The 20,478-nt window shown below is 36.4% G+C and overlaps 1 protein-coding gene across 1 annotated transcript; it reads left to right on the top strand.

Moving 5' to 3' along the window:
* The first annotated feature begins 9,748 nt into the window (after positions 1 to 9,748).
* Positions 9,749 to 10,702, top strand: LOC131859589 (DEK domain-containing chromatin-associated protein 4-like). Its single transcript, XM_059213526.1, has one exon. The coding sequence runs from the start codon at positions 9,749 to 9,751 to the stop codon at positions 10,700 to 10,702; it is 954 nt and encodes a 317-aa protein (XP_059069509.1).
* Positions 10,703 to 20,478: the final 9,776 nt, after the last annotated feature.

Below are 20,478 nucleotides of genomic sequence, written 5' to 3'. Positions count from 1 at the left end.
TAACAATCATAAGGACAAGTCCTTGTAGAGACAGTGTTTGCAAAATCAAAATGAACAATGAGCCACAAGCATCCAAGCAAATATGGCGATGGTGGTCAAAGAAGATCAAATAGTGAAATGATAGGCAAGAATAGTAACAAAAAAGGTCTATATAACAGTCATAGCATTATGAACAATTTCAGAGAAATGTAAGACTGTGGCATGAAGGTATTATCTTCAAAGATAGTAAGAGAAGTGTTTCACAACACTCTTATATGATGCAACCATGAGATTCACAGTGCCAATGTTTATGAATGAAGATTGGATAATAGCATGGATAGTCAAAACCTTATACAGTGATAGCATTCACTATGAATAGCAAAAACAATGGAAGCCAAAGTCACTCACAACAAAGAAGATGATACACTGATCATGGTTAGAAATATAGTGAGCAGAAACAAGATTTGTCATAGTCCAAAGGCATGAAGAAAGATTATCCCTAAAGAAACCTAAAGGAGCAGGGTAAAGATAGCGCAACAGCCTCTAAACCATCATGGTGAATAGAAACAATGTTGATATTAGTCTCTCAAACAATGAAAAATTTATAAGTGATAGATCATGAAAAAGATGACTACTAAGCATTGAATAAATGCTTTGATGGGTACACCATCGGTTCAAAAGGTGGGGAATCTTTTGAAATTCAATTTTTTTGAAATGTCATCATTGATAGAACCTAACTTTTAGGGGAAATGTGGTAGTGCAAGAGGGAGTTGTATTGATTTTGTGGATGTGACAAAAGAATCATTTTGAATTTTAGAAGAAGATGTGTGCATCTCGAACACTTAATCCTATTTCGAGGCCTTATTAGTAGTCATACTACTGATTTGAAAGCTCACTTGGGTTAGGTATCAGTCAAAGAGGGTTTTTAGGCAGTTAAAAATGTGACATTTTCAGTTGCATTCCTCTTTTTGTGGGCTTTTGAAGTCAGCTCCACCCTAGAAGGAATTTTTGAATCAAAAGCTTAATTGGACCTGATTTGAAGGAGAGAAAATAGCCAACACACCTACATCTTCAGTTCACTCAAGCTTGCCACCTTCAGTCAACTCAAAGGAGTCATCAAGTCAAAGAAAGCCAGAATTTCAAATTCAAATTTTGGAGCTTCTTTTTTATTTAAACCAGTTTTCTCCTTCATGTCTTCTCCAGTTCTAAGTCTTATCTCTGTTGTAGCAGCATTTTTTGGATTTTGTAACTAATTACTATGATATTTCTAGTCAATATAGAGCATTTTTTAGACTTGTAATGAAAAAGACTCCTATTTCTCAATAAGGAAGATCAGTTACTACTCAAAAGATCTTTGTTCTAGCATTGTATGTGAGTAATTTAGATAAAAATATTGTGATTTTGTGTAAAAAAACATTCATTTATATCTCATTCATTCAATGTTTTACTCAAAGAACAACATGTTATAGTGTAGGTCATTGATTGTGTATTCTGATATGTTGAATTAATGTTGTTAAACCAACATTATTTTCTTTCAATCAAACAACAAACATCAAAACCTTTCATATGAAACATTGATGCAAAACATGTATAAATGAGTTGTGAGTAGAGATAGCTTCGTAGTTGAGAATTCTTGTGAGTTCAATAGCAGATCAAGTCCTTAGGTCATTGGTGTATCACCATCTAAGTTTATTTTTTCAGTTTTAGAAGTATCCTTCTATCCATTTTCTTCAAAAAAAATCATTAGTATTTCGGATATCTAAAGGGGAGCTAGCCCATAATTTGGAGATTCACCTTCAATTTGAGCAACCCATAGGCTCAAAGGTGTTTCCATTTTTTACAAGATTGTTGAGCATCAAGCTTAGCTCTCGGGTGTAAATCCCTATGACAACAACTCCTCAAGTTGGGCGTAAGGCTTATCATGAAGTGAGATGGTACTTTCTTACTCAAGTCATGGAACGAATGGGCTTTTCTAATTAATGGATTGAATGGGTAGGGGAATGCATATCTACAATCAGGTATTCAATAATTGTCAATAGAACCCCTTGTGTTTTTCGAAGGAGAAAATAGTCCAAGGAAGGGTGACCCATTGTCACCATGTTTATTTGTAATAATGGCAAACACTCTATGACACATGATCACAAAGGTTCTGAATGAGGGCAAATGGAATGGGGTCATGGTGGTCAATGATCTGAAAGCCATCACTCATCAATTCTTTGTGGATGATACACTGCTCTTTGGGAAGGCAACAATCTAGGAGGCTCAATCTATCAAACATGTTCTTGAGGTTTACTCTGAAGTGTTTTGGCAGGTAATAAATGAAACAAAATCTAGAATCTATTTTTCAATACTAGTAACTCTTTGCAGTAGAGAATTATGGACATCCTCAAGTTTCAAATTGAAAAGTTCCCTACCACATATCTAGGCATCCCTCTCTTCTACGACGAATCAAGAGATTCTCTATGAAAACAAACAATGGATAAGTGTGAAAAGAAAATAGTCTATTGGAAGGGTTGATGGATCACAATGGTTGGAAGGATTACAATGTTGAAATCAATACTGGAGGCCATCCCCATCTATATGCTCTCATGCATCGAAATTACTAGCAACATGGCCAGTAAACTAATGACCTATTGGAAAGAGAAATTCTTTCGATGAAGATTGACATGAGAGATGTTTAGGGGTTGTCATTGATGGAAAATTAATTCAGAAATCATATCTAGTATATGTAAATTTGATATACCAAAAGGTACATTTTTCATTAGGCATAAGTCTGGAAGGTGGAATACAGTATCTATTAGAGTATGAGTATAGTGTGTAGATCTTGATTTTGGTTGCATAACTTTGGTTGTGGTAATAGAGCCAGATGATTCGATGTTCAAGGCAGCTTATTTTGTAATTCTAGTATCCAATGTTGATTCATGAGCGATATTGAAGGTCCAATATCTGGTAATTCATGAAGGACAGAGCTATTTTGACGTAACATGCTATGCAAAATCTTAGGGATGATTTTGGTGATTAGTTTCAAGTTTGAGGTGATTGAGCCTGTTGGTATTTGATCATTTGATCTGAACCGGTAATGTGTTGCAATCGGTATATGTCTGTTTTGAAAAGAGATTAGATTGTTGTTTGATGACTATGTTGTATGTTGCCATTGAAGGGCAACTATGTTTCTTTAATTCATCTAAGTCCTATTGCTCAACCGGTAAGGCTTAACCAATTAACAGAGACAATTTTCATCAGAACTGGTAATTAGGACTTCAATCGGTAAAAGACTGACAGTGTTACATTCCGACAACCGATACATGAAATTCATGAAGAATGAGATGATGCAGTTTTGCAGCAGCATTGAAGACTATCAGATGAAGATATCTTTGTGACCACATGTGCATATTCAATCAGATGAACGAGATCTGATTGAAAAAGTAGGTATTCTAACTGAGACTTAACTAGTAGTGATGAAAATCACTCAAAATCAGTAAAACGACAAAAAATTGGATTTGTTATGGCGGTGGCCGACATAACTAAGGCATACATTACAAGATTGTCTAGATACATTGAAACTAGAAAATTGTAACATGGTTCTAGCCGACCTAATGATGATTTTTTAAAATATGTGATGAGGTATGAAGTCGATTATGAGTATGAGCTTCAATGTGTAAGAAATCATTAGCGAATTATGTATATCTGATTGTGCGGTGATCAAAGGAGTTCATAGATGAAGTATGTGATGTAATGTTTTGAAGAAGATCTTATCAGACACGGAAGGTGTTATACTAAGATCATTTTTACTTGTTGTCTCCTTAACAGTTGTAGTAATACAATCTTCTCACAAGGTCACTCCTAACAGTGTGCAGTCAGTTCCTAACAAGTCTGATCATTAAATCATCTAACTAGGTGACACATTAACTTGTGTTTGCAAATCCCAGTAACTTGGGTAGCTCCTAACAGGGCTGGTCCTCACAAGCCTTATTGTATAGCTCTAATCGGGCTTAGACACTTCTAACCGGGTATTGTAGACCTTAACCGGTCAGATCTCTATACTGCAGATAGTGGATCTTGTGGGTACTAAATCCCACCGTGGTTTTTCCCATTTGGGTTTTCCACGTATAAACTCTTGTGTCATGTGGTTTATGATTTATGTGGTGATTGCATACTTAGTGTTATTTCTTATATGCCTATTGAGTTTTAAGTTGGTGAAATTGATAATCACATTTGTATTGTTTTTACTTGTACTGATTCACCCCCCCATCCCAGTGCCTTATAAGTTCATCAATTGGTATCAAAGCCTAACTTCCTTAAGGCTTAACCTCTTGGAAGGGATATCTAATCCTAAGACAAATATGGGAGAAGGAATGAGTTACTGAGAGATGGCTAGGGAACTTGCAAAAACCAAGGAAGCTTTAGAAACCCTAAGAGGCAAGTATAAGGCATCACTAGCTAAAAGGAAAGAACTAACTAAACAATTGTTGTAGGTTTTTAAAAGAATCTCTTCTGATGAGGCTAACATAGATGCATTGGTTGAGGAAGTGGAGAAACTAAATGGTGAGAAAATGAACCTGAGGAGAGAGCTTGAAACCCTTACAATCCGGATGAGCCAAAAACTTGAAGCAAGGAGGATTGTTGAAGACAAGATTAAAGAGAAAGATCATGAGATCTTTAAGATGAATCAAGAGAACGACACTATGCACACTGGCATGAGGAGAAAGAAGAGAAAGAAGAAATCAAAGAAGATCTTGATATGACAATGTCTATTAGAGAGACTCTTATGAAGCAGAATGAAGATCTTACTAAAGAGCTTGCAGAAGCTAATGAGAAGCTTGCAAAATTCAATAAGAGTTCTACCATGTTGGATGAACAGATCCAATCTCAGAGGATGAATGGTGATACATCTAGGCTAGGATACATTACATTTGAGAAAGGAGAACCTTTCGGTACCAAGAGAAACTTGCATGAAGGTAAAACAACTCCTAAGGCTCAGAAACCTACCAGTAAGAAAACTTACAAACCTGTTTGTTTTAATTGTCATAAACTAAGACATACTGCTAATGTTTGTAGAAGCAGATCTGATGCTAATACTGGTTATAGACCTAATACTAGATACATGCCTAGAAAATTTGAAGGTTACTGTTATACATGCAACATGTATGGGCATAGATCTATTGAATGCAGGTATGGAGCTAATTATCCAACACCTCATATGAATCCAAGAACTATTGGTGATTGGAGAAGGAATTTCAATGATCGGAGAAGCACTAATTGGCAAAGACCCTATGTTAACCGGTCTAGTCCTTATGAGATGGAGAAAAGAATCTCTCTCTCTCTCTCTCTCTCTCTCTCTCTCTCTCTCTCTCTCTCTCTCTCTCTCTCTCTCTCTCTCTCTCTCTCTCTCTCTCCTTCCCTCTCTCTTTGTCTGTCTATCTATCTCTCTCTCTCTCTCTCCCTCCTCCTCTCCCTCTACCTCCCTCCTCCTCTCCCTCTCCCCTCTCCCACCCCCCTCTTCTCTCTCTCTCTCTCTCTCTCTCTCTCTCTCTCTCTCTCTCTCTCTCTCTCTCTCTCTCTCTCCTTCCCTCTCTCTCTCTCCCTCTCCCCTCTCCTCTCCCTCTCTCTCTCCCTCTCCCTCCATCTACCTCTCTCTCTCTCTCTCTCTCTCTCTCTCTCTCTCTCTCTCTCTCTCTCTCTCCCTTCCCTCTTAGAGGGGACAGGGAGAGAGAGGGAGAGAGGGAGAGAGAGGGAGAGAACATGGGGAAAGGGAGAGGTAGAGGGAAGGAAAGAGAGAGAGAGAGAGAGAGGAGAGAGAGAGAGAGAGAGAGAGAGAGAGAGAGAGAGAGAGAGAGAGGGAAGGAGAGGGGAGAGAGAGAGGGAGAGAGAGAGGGAGAGAGAGAGAGAGGAGAGGAGAGAGAGAGAGAGGAGGGAGAGAGAAAGAGAGAGAGAAGAGGGGGGTGGGAGAGGGAAAGAGAGGGAGAGAGGGAGAGGGGAGGGGAGAGGGAGAGGAGAGGGAGAGGAGAGGGGAGAGGGAGAGATGATTTAGGGATTTTTTATTATTGTTTTGGTCTTAAGTCGACATGGCATATTATTATAATATGGAATTATGTAATGATATTATTGTAATATCTTTAGGTGGCCGACCTAATCGGTTTAGGCCTTAAGGTTTGTATAAATAAGAGGTAGAAACTTTTTGTAAAGCATCATGGTTATTGGAAAGGTCATGGTCAAGGAATGCATTGTGCAAATATTGTAATATCATTCAAACAGAGGAGTTGATCGATCATTGGTGATCGAATTGGATTCAAAAGAGGATTTAGTCCTTTGGCACTGAGCTTAACCGAGCCTATAATCAAGCATGGTAGATGCCATTTCTAGCAGTTCACTCTATTGGATTGTTGTCCATTTATCTTGAGATGGTTGTAGCCTCTATGTAGTTAGTGAGAGTCTTTTGTAATGAGCAGTACGCTCTAGGCAGTGTGCCTTCTTGCAAGTGCAGACCCCTCATTATAACACATACTTTTTGTAGAAGTATCATCTAACTATGGGTAGGCTTCCCACCGTGGTTTTTCCCTTTCTGAGTTTTCCACCTACAAATCATGGTGTTATGTGGTATGGTTTCTTTGCATTGATTATCTGATTAATTGTTAAGTTGTATTGTTTACCGGTATCTGTTCCTACCGACATTTGTATGTGCTTTACAAGTATTTGATTTGTGTAAGGTTGTATTGTGGATTAAAAGGGGTAAGTGCACAAAGATGGTGGTCAAAAAGGGGGGTATTCTTGGTAGGTTTTTTGAGAGCTCAACTGGGTTGTTTTCAGAATTTTGTGGGTGCATCATTTTCATGCCTCAAATTTCATGCTAGCGGATTTCAATTCTGATTTCAGATTCTTTCTGGATTTTTCACAAGGATTTCTAGGTTGTCTTAGGATTTTTTATGGGTTAGTCAAATTTTTTTCTTGAAATCCATGCTAGTCGTACTTCATATTTTTTTGAAGTCTGTACCTATATCTGCCTTGTTTTCTGCATTGAGATTTGTGCTTTGTATTATGTGCTATCACCATGTGCCAATAAACTATAGAAAAAGGACAAGTAGAGGAAATGCAGGACCCTAAAGAACATCTAGAATGGTATATTATCATTGTAACAAACTGAGACACATTGCTAAGTTTTGCAGAACACAAAAAAACCAACCAGTAAATCACTCTGTAGACCAGAAAGAGAAAATGACAGTAGATGTCGAGGAAACTAGAGCTGAGATGAATAAGATTTGGAAGAAGAAGAGTGATGACAAATTGTCTGAGGAATCCAATTCTTCATCCACTATGGAGAATTCTTTACTAGCAAACTAAGTTGTTTCTACAACTTGGGGTGTGTATATCGACAAATCTTGTGAAAAACCCCTGGATGAAGTACTGTAAGTTGAATTTGCATATTCTGATGCATTTTGATGTTTTCATGTGTTTTTGGATCATAATCGGTAAATATTATATAATTTTGGAAACTGGTAATATGCTTTATAATATTTAAAGGTGTTTTAGGGTTTTGTTGGTTAAAGAGCATTTAATGTAGTAGTTAAAAAGAAAATGCATAGAACATTTTAAAACTCATTTGTCACTTTGCAATCTTGAGAACGTTTGGTGAGCGAGCAGAGCAAAGAAAAGTGTGTGCCAATAGTATTCAATCTATTTACCAGCAATCCAAAGTGATCGGAAGCACAGTTTGAATCGGTGATCAAACTTTTGAAAGTTTCGTCCGTTTGAAACCCTAGTACCGAAGTAGAAGAAGTATTTATCTGAGAAATCGTACTCTTTGCTTAGAGATTTTGCATATTTCAACATGGATACTCCTCACCTTGTCAATGTGACTAAGAGGCCACGACCAAAGCTTAAGCGACATCCATTTAAATTAAAGGAAACAAACCTTGTCGGTGCCCTATCTAGTGTACCACATGGAGTCCTACATGTAGAAGATGTTAGATCATTTTATCACTCTAAATTGGAAGACATGGGTGTTTCAGTGATTCATGAGCAATATAGATCATTGCGTGACAAATAGGGTAGATTGTAAAAACAATTCAGAAGTGTTGCCGACAAAGGGTTTCACCATGCAGTCAACTTCATTGATGAATTTGATAATGAGTTAGTGAGATTTGTTTTAAGCCGGATTCATGATCAATTCATGTGGCTGGATAGACCTCATAAGATAACAAAGGAAGTAATCCATGCAGTAACCGGTTTCTGCTCAACCAGTGAAGTGTCATTGTTGAGGTCGGTGCCTAAAAATGACGTTGAGAAGCTAACAAGATCTAGATGGAATGGAAGAGCCATGACTGTTAATAACATCAATGATCCTGCTATCAAATTTGCTTCTATGGTGATCAGGTACAAAATCTATTATTCAAGTAGAATGAACAACATACCGGCATCAACTATTCATACCACTTACAAGATGGTCAAAGAGAATGTGGACTAGGACTTGGTAGAAGCATTAAGGAGTCAATTAATGGCGAATCTAGAAGCCGTGAAGAAGGACAAGAAGCTAAGATTCAAGTTTGGATAGTTGATTATGGGTATGTTCTTCTATTTCCAAAACATTTTCCTTGATATTGGAGATGTTCAATGGATAACCAATACACCTGCCCTACTACAAATGAATAATAGTATCAGGTTGATCAAAGATAAGTTTGAGAATATTTCTTGGGGATATTTTAAAGAATTGCAGAAGAAAATGCACACTAAAGAGTGTATACCGACAGAGGTTGTAAATCGGTATGAAGACTCAATATGTTTCATGGTAGACACCAAAACATGATTAATGGAAGCAGACATCCCTAGGACTACATCGGTGCTACCGATGGGATATGAAGTTGATAAGGACCTACCTATTGCATATGCAAAACACTTTTTGAGCCAACCGGTTGATATGACCATTGAAATATTTGGAACCTATAAGGAGAAATTACTGCAAGTACATTTTGCGTTTCAGAGACCGGTCATTGATAAGAAAGTCATAAAAGAAGTGGAAGCATTTGCAGAACAAGCTGGTTTCACCAAGGAACAAATAGCAGAAGCTAGAGAAAAGCACAAGGCAGAACAAGGTGGTACTTCAAATCCACCAACCGGTACTCCCACTAGTAAAACAAGAGCAACAAAGGCCAAAATAGCCGAGAAGAAAAAGGAAAAAGAAACCAAGGAGAAACGTATTGAATATCAAAGAGATAAGCCCTCAAAGATACAGTTTTGGAGGAGAGGGAAATTTTTTGAGCCACCTATTGTGCTAGTACAAACTGGTAAGAGGAAAAAAGAGAAAGCCCACAAACCGGTAAATTATGAAGAGGCTACTGAATTAGATGAGGACAAAAGAGCACTCAAAGGAAGTTCTAAGAAGCCAAAAACAATTGGTAAGGGAAAAGCACCTAAGAAAACTTTGACATTAGAAGAATCTTTTAAGAGAACGGTCAAATTAATAAAGGACTATGAAATCTATAAAGGTTTGGATATATTATTTATTCATCTATCTGAAATTCAACAAAGGGAAATTGAAGATGCAATCATCTTCAGTATGAATAAATTTAGCAAAGCCCTCATTGAGCTACAATGACAGATTACAAATTCTTTGTATAATCTTATTGATGCAAGATGGCAGGCTGCCATTAGCCAAGACACAGAATTTGTTGATTATATCTTTAAGCACTTGCAATCGGAAGCAAGTGAAGAAGAAATTGAATAGATAAAGATTAATGCAAAGGTGTCATTCAGATGCAAGAAGAGATTAACAAGAATGTTAATAGGAGAGACTGAATCAATCCAGAAGGAGACCGAGATGTTGATCAAGAAGGCTTTAGATCTCATCCTGGATGAAGAAGATGATGAACAAGTTGAGGAAGGTAGTTTAGAAGAACTTCATAAAGGTGTTAAGATCATAGATTTTGAACTTGATAAAAAGTATTTGTATGATGACCTAGTTGATACTAAGCCGGTAGTTATACCAGATGATGATACCAGTGATGTTGATGCCACTAATAATTTTGATAACACTGCTGATAATATAGATGTTTTTGATGTTTATGTACAAATGTTTGAACAACATGAGCAACAGAAGGAACAAGTTGAAAACAAAGAAGAGAGAGCAGAAGACAAAAGCACAATTGAGCAACCGGTGAATGCACGGTCTACCATTACTCAGACCAAACCGATAATTGTAAATGCAGATATAAATGTAATTGTTGCTATTGATGACAACCAGATGGATAAGACTGATGAAAAGAAGGCAGAGGAAGCACCGGCAAAGGAACAAAATGTTGAAGATCAATCACCACCGGATAAAGTAATCACAAAAGAAGAAAAGACAGAAAAGGAGAAGATTGATAAGAAGGAGGAAGAGGAGAACAAAAAAGAGGAGAAGAAGGATACATTATCTCCTAGTTTAAAGAAGAAAATAATAATTGATGATGATGATAATGATGATGATGATGATTCGATGAGCATTAAAGTTCCTATTGACATGGATAGTTTGAGTTCCTCACAACTAATGGAGATTGCACAAGCCATGCAATCTAGAGCACATAAGAAGACACTAAAGGAACAACGAAAGGAAGCAGAGACCTTGAGGACAAAAGTTGAAATTTTGTCTAGTCTCCTACTGAAGACTGATATTGAGAATCTTGTTACTCCGATGGACAAGCTTGGTCAGTTAGTTGTTGATGTCGATGATCAACTTAAAACCTTTGAATAGGTAACATACATTTCTATTGAAAAAGATTATAAGAAGAAAAGGTTAGAACAATTAAGGGTTGAAATAGACAAAGGTATTTCAAAGGCAAGGTAGCTCTAATGGTAAATAAAGATTTGTTGAAAACTGAATTGGAAACTGAAGGTAATATTTTGGCTACTGTTTCCAAATTTTTCTTATTTTGTGTTGATCTAAAGGTGAAAAGGGAAGAGGTTGAGAAAGAGCTTGAAATCCTAAGTGAAACATTTAGACCATTGAAGGAATCAACTATTTATTTTGGCAGATTAGTTGAAGGACTTCAACATAAACTTGAGATGTATGACCTTGAGAAGGCTAAACAAATCAAATCCTTGAAGGCACTCCAAACTCAACTATTTTCAAAGGTGGAAATTCTTCAAAGAGCTTACAGAGGCTCAGAAGCAATTTTGGCTACTCCAGAGATGAGTACAGTAGATGCTATGGAGGAATTGCAAGCTCAACTAAAGACACATATTGAGATAACTAGTACACTATTAGAGACTTGGACTAATGATCTCAAGCAGTTGAAGATCAATTTTGCCAATGCATTCTCAAAAATTGCTTTGTAATAGACATTATGACTCTATGACTATAATTTTTTTTATATATAATGATCTGATGAAAATTTTGATGTAAAATATATATATCTTTCATGTATTTTACTTCTTTACTTGGCATTGTTATCAAAGGGGGAGTAGTAGTTTAAGAGTCAAAATTTTGTATGTAATGTCAGATTAAGGGGGAGTAGTAGTTGAGATAGACAATTTTTATGTTGCACACTTAGTGGACAAAATTTTCTTAAGTGTTGTCATCAATGCTAAAGGGGGACAATGTTGGCATTTGATAATTTGATCCGAACCAGTAATGCATTGCAACCGATATATGTTTGTTTTGAAAAGAAATTAGATTGTTGTTTGATGAATATGTTATATGTTGTCATTGATGGAAACTATGTTTCTTTAAGTCATCTAAGTCCTACTATTCAACTGACAAGGCTTAACTGGTTAGCAAAGACAATTTTCATCATAACTGGTAATTAGGACTTCAATCGGTAAAAGACTGAGAGTGTTACATTCTGACAACCGGTACGTGAAATTCATGAAGAATGAGATGATGCAGTTTTGCAGCAGCATTGAAGACTATCAAATGAAGATATATTTGTGACCACATGTGCAGATTCGATCAGATGAATGAGATCTGATTGACAGAGCAGGTATTCTGACTGAGACTTAACCAATACTGATGAAAATCACTTAGATTGGTAGAACGACACATAATTGGATTTGTTATGTCGGTGGCCGACATAACTAAGGCATAAATTGCAAGATTGTCTAGATACATTGAACCTAGAAAATTGTAACATGGTTCTAGCCAACCTAATGATGATTTTTAAAATATGTGATGAGGTTTGAAGTCGGTTATGAGTATGAGCTTGAATGTGTAAGAAATCATTAGTGAATTGTGTATTTCTGATTGTGAGGTGATCAACGAAGTTCAAAGATGAAGTATATGTGATGTTGTAATGTTCTGAAGTGGATCTTATTAGAGACTAAAGGTGTTATACTGAGATCATTTGTACTTGTTGTCTCCCTAACAGTTATAGCAAGAAAATCCTCTCACAAGGTCACTCCTAACAGGGTGCAATGGGATCCTAATAGGTCTGATCATTAAATCCTCTAACCAGGTGACACATTAACTTGTGTTTGCAAATCCTAGTAAATTAGTAGCTCCTAACAGGGCTAGTCCTCACAGGCCTTATTGTATAGCTCTTAACCACGCTTAGGCACTTCTAACCAGGTGTGCCCCTAACTCTTGTGTCATGTGGTTTATGCTTTATGTGGTGATTGCATACTTAGTGTTATTTCTTATATGCCTATTGAGTTTTAAGTTGGTGAAATTGATAATCAGATTCGTATTGTTTTTACTTGCATTGATTCACACCCCCCTCTTAGTGCCTTATAAGTTCATCAAAGCCGACATGTGTGAATCTTGTTGTCATCTTGTTTAGGTATGCATAAGGTTTTGTGAATGAATTGATCCAACTTGTTAGTGCATGTTTCATGTTGCGTGTTATGCATTTTTTGCAAGCTGGCATGGTAATTGATCTATTTTGGCAATGCAGATATATAAGACTGTTTTGTTTGAACATCTTGAGATATGGTATGAGTGTGAATATTGTATGAGCGATTGTGCGAAGTTTTGTGAGTGTGATTGCTGATATGGTGCTCCAGTATATGACAGTGTAGCAAAATAGAGCAAATAAACAAAATAGTTGCATAAGTCAAATTGAGCCTAATCGGAACTCCTATTTGGCATATGTAGATGATATTATTCAGTTCAGTCATACTTGTAATCAATTATAGTCATTTGTAAGGTAGTGAGCCTTCCTCTAGGTTGTAGCCCTCTTTTGTATTTGAGCAGTGAGATCTAGACAGTGTGCCTGAATGCAAGTGCATTCCCCTTTTGTAATATTATCATACTCTTGATCAAAGTATAATAATATTGTGGTTTCCAATCCCACCATGGTTTTTCCCTTTCCAGGCTTCCACATAAAAAATCTGGTGTTATGGTATTGTGGCTGATTGGTTTATATTTCTACACTTTACTTTCATTCTTATGCATCTGGTGGTTTAAGAATCCATTTAATAAGTTTGTGAATTGTAGAACACTGATTCACCCCCCCTCCCAGTCTTCATTGATTCCAACACAACCCAATAAAGGCGGTTCTTATGGGAAGGCACAAATGAATCCCATGGCATATCACTCATCACATGGGAAGATGTGACAAAGAGAAAAGAAGAGGGTTGCATTGTGGTTAGGGATATCCAGCTCTTGAACTAGTCTCTTGTTACCAAACTGATTTGATGCATGTCTTAGAACCCTCAGGCATTATGGAGCAAATTGTTAAGGCTCGGATATTTGGATGAGATGAATACTTCAAGAATATTGATTATTGCTAATCCCCCCCAAAGGGTCATCCATTTGGAGCTTTATGTGCAAATGCAAACAATTAATGATTGACCACCTATCGTGGAAAGTAGGCAATGGGAAAACGGCCCTCTTTTGGCACGATTCATGGAATGGATATGTTCCAGTGTCATCTATTGAAGGTCTTCAAGATGTCCTTCAATTTACAAAAGAGGAATATGGAACTACGATTTTTTTATTTCATGGATATTGAGTGGAACGATAATAGGTCGACGTTCCAGTGGAAGTGCTTCAAAATTTTAGGAAATGATATAAGGAAAATATTGATGGAGGAGCTGGACAAGCACCAAATAATTATCAATTTTGCAGATGAAAACATTATATTTTATGCGATAAAGATAGATGACTATTCCACAAACCTTGGGTATGCGGTCTCACAAATTGATAATGGCAAATGTGATTGGCCATGAAAACTGCTATGGAAAAAGTTTATCCTCCTGAAAGCTAGTGCTTTCACATGACTAGTTTTGAGGAAACATATACTCATAGGAGACCGATTGGAGCGTTTGGGTTTCATGGGTCCCTTCTGATGCCCATTTTACAAAAATGCCAATGAATTAATTGACCACCATTTTCTTCAATGTGCTTTTTCCAATGACTATTGGAGGAAATTTTAGGGGTTGTTAGGGTGGCAAGGACCCTTGCCAAATTTGGTAGAGAACCTTTTCCAATGGTAGCCTACCCATGAAAATGCCTCCTTATGAAGAAGACTATGGTATGAGTGTGCGCACCAAGATGATATCCAAAAAAGTGGAAACACACCCAATTTTTTTTTTAAAAACAGCAACCGCGTTTACAATTTTAAAATTAAAAAAAACCCCGTACACGATTAGGTTCATTGTGCTTGAGGCTAAAGGGAAAAAACCACGAACACGGTCCTTTGGGAAATAAGACCGTGTACATGGTTATGGTTCCTAAAGGACCGCATACACAATCCCTATCAATAAAAAAAAATTGACTATCGACTGTTATTATTTCCTACCGCGGCCGAGAGTGAGTTCGAAGGGTTTTTGGGTTACAAACCATGCATGGGCTCTATATTTTCACACCCAAATGCTATGGAAAGAGGTCGGTTATACTTTTTTTTGGTTTTTTGGCACATTTGATAAATTTTATTTACGTTTTCAATTTGAATTCATTGATTTTGACTAGTTTTTTAATTTTTTGTTACCAATATTAGATTCAGATAAATCCAAAACCACAACAAGATGCACCTCAAAACCCACATCAAAACCATCATGATACACCTCCAGCTCCTCTTTTAGACCTTACAACAGCTACATAGGAAGATTTTCTTAATCAGTTAGGGCAAAACACTACTAAAATAACTAGAATAATTAATAGATTGAAAATTGTTGGCATGATTGACATAACTGATATTGATGGAAAATGTTGGTGAACCAGTAAAGGACTAATGGTAATGATAGTGATGAAGAGATTGATATTATTGGCTTAATGAATTTGATAAGTTATTTTTCTTGTCATTGATGGTAAACTATGTGGCAACTATGTTTTTCATGTTTATTTTGTCATCTAAATCTTTTGGGTCTACCGGAAATGCCTTGCCGGTAATAAAGACAATGAACTGGGAATTAGGACCTTAACGGGTAAACGTGGGAACGTTTTCATTGGTTCTAGAGATTGGTGATGACTCAAGTGTTGTGGTTTGGAACATGTATTTGTATAATTATAATGTATCTCTGATTGGAAACACATCATGTTTTGATTAGCGGAAGTCATGCTTATGATTTCTGTTGTATTTTCTGTAGGGTTTAAGAAGGGTTTTAGAACCAGTAACAAATTCTTTTAACCAATGATGTTTTATAGTTTGGCGGTGATTTATATCATGTTCAAATGTTGATGGTGGTGTGGAACAACCTGTGTGAAAAGATAAGTTGTTATTTTGGAGCGATTAAGGATGGAATTTCTTGGGAAACAACGAAGAGCATAGGGTAGGTCCTAATAGGCCTTAAATTGTAAATCCCTTAACCAGGTAGCTCAACATCTGAGTCTTAAATCCTCTTGCAAGGTTGCTTCTAACTGGGCAAAGCTCCTAACATGGCTCATCATAGTAATCCCTTAACCGAGTGACTCCTGATAGGGTTTTCTCCTAACATGGCATCATTGTAAGCTCCTAACAGGGCGCATTCCAAAAGAGTCCACAATTCTTGTGGGTACCAATTCCCACCATGGTTTTTTCCCTATTTGGGTTTCCATGTGAAAATCCCTGTGTTCATATGGTGAATGTTTCTGATGTGTTGATCTAATTTACTTTCAATTTATGCATGTTGATTAACACTTAATGAGCAGTTCTGATAAATTAGTTTAATAGTTGGTTATCAGTGATTACTCATACTGGTAAATAGTTTATTACTGGTTTGTAATTAATTTGAATGAAGTTTTATTATTTTAAGTTTCAAGTTAAGAATTGTTGTTAATACTGACTCACCCCCCCCCTCTCTTAGTTTTAACCGGATCCTCTCAGATTAACAATTGGAAACAGAGCATTAGGTTCTTTGTGTGCAGAAGCCTAACACCTCGAGGAAAAGATCCCAAGGAAGATGAAGAAGAAGGAGGGTCCCAAGTTTACCAAGGACAACTACTAGATATGGAGTGATCAGATGAAGATATATATCAAAGGAATGGGTTCTTAGTTTTGGCATCATGTGACAAACAAGTACATGGCTCCTACTACCAGTCGCTTGACACTTGATCAACTTAAGAAGGACCAAGAAAAAATCCATGCACTTGAAGCAATTGTAAGTACTTTGTCTGACTTTGAGTATATAGATGTTCATGGATTAGAGACTGGATTCTAAGTATGGGAGAAATTAGAAGTAATTTATGGAGGTGATGAACATGTACAAAGGGCTAGGAAGAAATTTTAAGAGGTAAATTTGATGATATGAGAATATTTGATGGTGAGAATATAACACAATATATACAAAGGATTAAGGAAGTTGCAGGTGGTATTAAGAGTGCCGAAGTTAAAATTGAAGATGATACTTTTGTTAGTAAGATTCTTAGAACTCTCTTACCACAATATGCTATTAGGGTATCTGCAATACAAGAATTGAGATATGTTTCTAAAGATAAAGTTATTGTTGATTCCCTTATTGGTCATAATCATGACTGCAGGTCTAGTCATGGTGGTATCAGAGGAGATGGTGATGACAAAGATCATCTAATGGAACTTGAGGCACTATTGGCTAAAATATTTCCTAAAGGCACCAACAAGTACAAAGGTAAGCTTCCTCTGAAGTGTTTTTCTTGCAATAAGATTGGACTCATTGCTGCAAATTGTCCTAATGGTGATAAATAGGAAAAGTTCAAGAAATTTAAAGGAAAAGGAAAGAAACATTGCTATGTTGTAGTGGATGAAGGTGTGACAAATGAGGAATCTAAGGAGGACAATGAGGAAATTTTCTTTGTTCTTGTGAAGGAATATTTGACTGATGAAAAAGCCCTGGTATCACACATGGATAGCAGTGATGAATGGATAATAGATAGTGGTTGCTCACACCACATGAACAGAGATAGAAACAAGTTCATATTTTTTGAAAAATTTGATGGTGGTGTGGTAAGGTTTCGTAACAACTCACCCTGCATGGTTAAAGGTAACAGGTATATTTCATTGAATGGGAAAAGTAATGCAGATGATGTCTTTTGGGTAGATGGATTAAAACATAACTTACCAAGCCTTGGACAATTAAATGATAAAGGATATCATCTTGAATTTAAGAGTAGAGTGTGTAGGATCCTTGGAAGTAAAGGAGAGTTGATTGCTACTGGAAAGAAGACTAGAGGTAATCTTTTTCATTTGAATACTAATGTGATTAATTGTTTGGTGGATAAGATTGAAGACAACTGGTTATGGCATGAGAGGTTTTCTCATGTGAACTTTGACAATTTGATAAAGGTTAGCAAATCAAGAATTGTGAGAGGTATGTCCCAACTTGTGAAATCGGACAATGTGTTGTGCAAGGACTATCAGATGGGTAAGATGACTTCTATATCTTTTAAGAGTAAAAAAATTTCTTCAGAGCATATCCTTGATTTAGTTCACACTGATCTATGTGGTCCTATGAGGACTAGAAGCTATTACGATGATAAGTACTTTATGATCTTTACTGATGATTTTTGAAAGATGATGTGGGTAACTTTTCAAAGAGAAACGTCTAAGGCTTTCAGTAAATTCAAGGCATTTAAAGCTTTAGTTGAAAAAAAAAATTGAGAGAAGTTTGAGATGTTTGAGATCTGACCAGAGAGGTGAGTTCACTTTTGATAAGTTTGTGAAGTTTTGTGATGAACAGGTAATTAAGAGGTAGATGTCAGCACCTAGAACTCCACAACAAAATGGAATTGCTAAGAGAAGGAATAGGACAATTGTAGAAGCTGCTAGAAAAGTGTTGATACAAGGTGAAGTACCTAAGATGTTTTGGAGGGAAGCAGTTAGTAGAGTTGTTTATACTTTGAACTGGGTACTTGTTAAGAAAGGTAATGATAAAACACCTTATGAACTTTGGAATGGTAAGATTCCTAATGTCAGCTACTTAAAAAAAATTGGGAGTAGATGTTTTATTAAAAGAGATTATGTTACTGGAAAATTTGATGCTAAGTGTGATGAAGGGATATTTCTGATGAACTTATAAGGCACTGAGAGGGGACGTGAATCAATGCAAGTAAAAATAATACAAATCCAATTATCAATTTCACCAACTTAAAACTCAATAGGCATATAAGAAATAAGACCACATATACAATCACCCAATAAAATAGAAACCAAATAACACAAGATATTTATACGTGGAAACCCAAAAGGGAAAAACCATGGTGGGAGTTAATACCCACAAGGATCCACTATCTACAGTATAGAGACCTGACCGGTTAAGGTCTTACAATTACCCTGTTAGGGGCACACCTATTTAATAGTGTCTTGGCCTGATTAAGAGCTAACAATAAGGTCTATTAGGACTAGCCCAGTTAGGAGCTACCCAAGTTACTGGGATTTAAAAACACAAGCTAATGTGTTACCTGGTTAGAGGATTTAACCTTCGGACTTGTGAGGATCCTACCGCACCTTGTTAGGAGTGACCTTGTGAGAGGATTTTCTTGTTGCAACTGTTAGGGAGACAACAAGTTCAAATGATCTCTATTTAACACCTTTAGTGTCTAATAAGATCCACTTCAGAACTTTAAAGCGTCACCAATACTTCATATCAGAACTCCTCTGACCATCACACAATCACAAATACAAAATTCGCTAAATGATTTCTTACATACCTTTATTGATACACTTTTTTCATCTTCATACCTCATCACACATCTTATAAACAACATTTAGTCGGCTACAACCTTTGAAAACTTTTCTAGGTTTAATGAATCTAGACAAATTTGCATTGCACGCTTTATATAAGTCGTCCACTGACATAATAAATCAAATCATGTGTCGGTTTACTGATCTAAGTGATTTTCATCACTACAGGTTAAATGTCCATCAAAATATATGCTCTTTCAATTAAATCTCGTACATTTAATCAAATTAGCTCATGCGGTCACGAACATAATTCAATCTACTAATCTTCATCATTGTTGCAAAACCACATCATCCAACTCTTCATGAATTTCCTATACCGGTTGTCAAAATATAACATTGTCTGCAATTTACCGGTTAAAGTCCTAATTATCGATTCTATGAGAGACTGTCTCTGCCACCAATTGTACTTCTAGTCTTCGATGCTTATAAAAACATAGTTGCCATCAATGACAACATAAAACTAAGTCATCATTCAAAAATCTCATCATTTAACAAATCATACATGAACTAATTGCATCAAGCAAACAATCATTACCGGTTCAGTTCAATTGCCAACTTTTTCTTGGATACTCTACCAAGAGTAAAGAATTAAAATGTTATAACAAGATAACTAAGAAGAAAATTGAAAGTGTAAATGTTAAGTTTGATGAATTCTCTAAGAAACCTGATGAGACCAGTAGATATGAGCCTGAAAATGATGAAGACAAACGTGTGTTTATAGAACCGGAAGTGCAGAAGAATGATGAACAGAACGATGCAAAAATAGGTCCTCAACCGGTAAATGAAGAAAGTGATAAATAAGATGATGAACGTGAAGAAGAAGGCACAACACCAGAACTGGTAATACCAAGGTATGTTAGATTAAATAATTCGGAAGACCAAATTATAAGAGACAAGAATGTTGGTGTACAAACAAGGAGGAAAATTAGAGAAAACTCATGTTTGATTTCTACTATTGAGCCTAAAATGGTAAGAGAGGCATTGAAGGATGATGACTGGATTAATGCTATGAATGAGGAATTGGATCAGATCTAGAGAAAAAGAAGACCTGGACACTTGTTCCCAGACCGGAGGACAAGAATGATATAGGTACAAAATGAGTTTTTAGAAACAAGTTAAACAAAGATGGCAAGGTTGTAAGGAATAAGGCAAGACTTGTATGCAAAGGCTATGCACAAGAAGAAGGAAAAGATTATGGTGAAACATTTGCACTAGTGGCAATATTGGAAGGTGTAAGAATGTTACTTACCTTTGCTTCTTTTAAAGGACTTAAGGTATATTAGATGGATGTTAAATCAACTTTTTTGAATGGTATCCTAGAAGAAGAAGTATATATAGAACAACTGGATAGATTTGCATTAACTGAAGATGAAAATATGGTTTGCAAATTGCACAAGGCACTATATGGTTTGAAGCAAGCACCGAGAGCATGGTTTGAAAGATTGCATAGACATTT

This window comes from Cryptomeria japonica, chromosome 2 (assembly GCF_030272615.1).
Source record: "Cryptomeria japonica chromosome 2, Sugi_1.0, whole genome shotgun sequence".
NCBI classification, from domain to species: domain Eukaryota; kingdom Viridiplantae; phylum Streptophyta; class Pinopsida; order Cupressales; family Cupressaceae; genus Cryptomeria; species Cryptomeria japonica.
The sequence above is the reverse complement of the archived record's forward strand: the minus strand, read 5'-3'. Positions and strand labels throughout refer to the sequence as shown.

Coding starts and splice junctions, on each gene's coding strand:
- LOC131859589 (XM_059213526.1), top strand. CDS start 9,749: ATGTTAATAGGAGAGACTGAATCAATCCAGAAGGAGACCGAGATGTTG.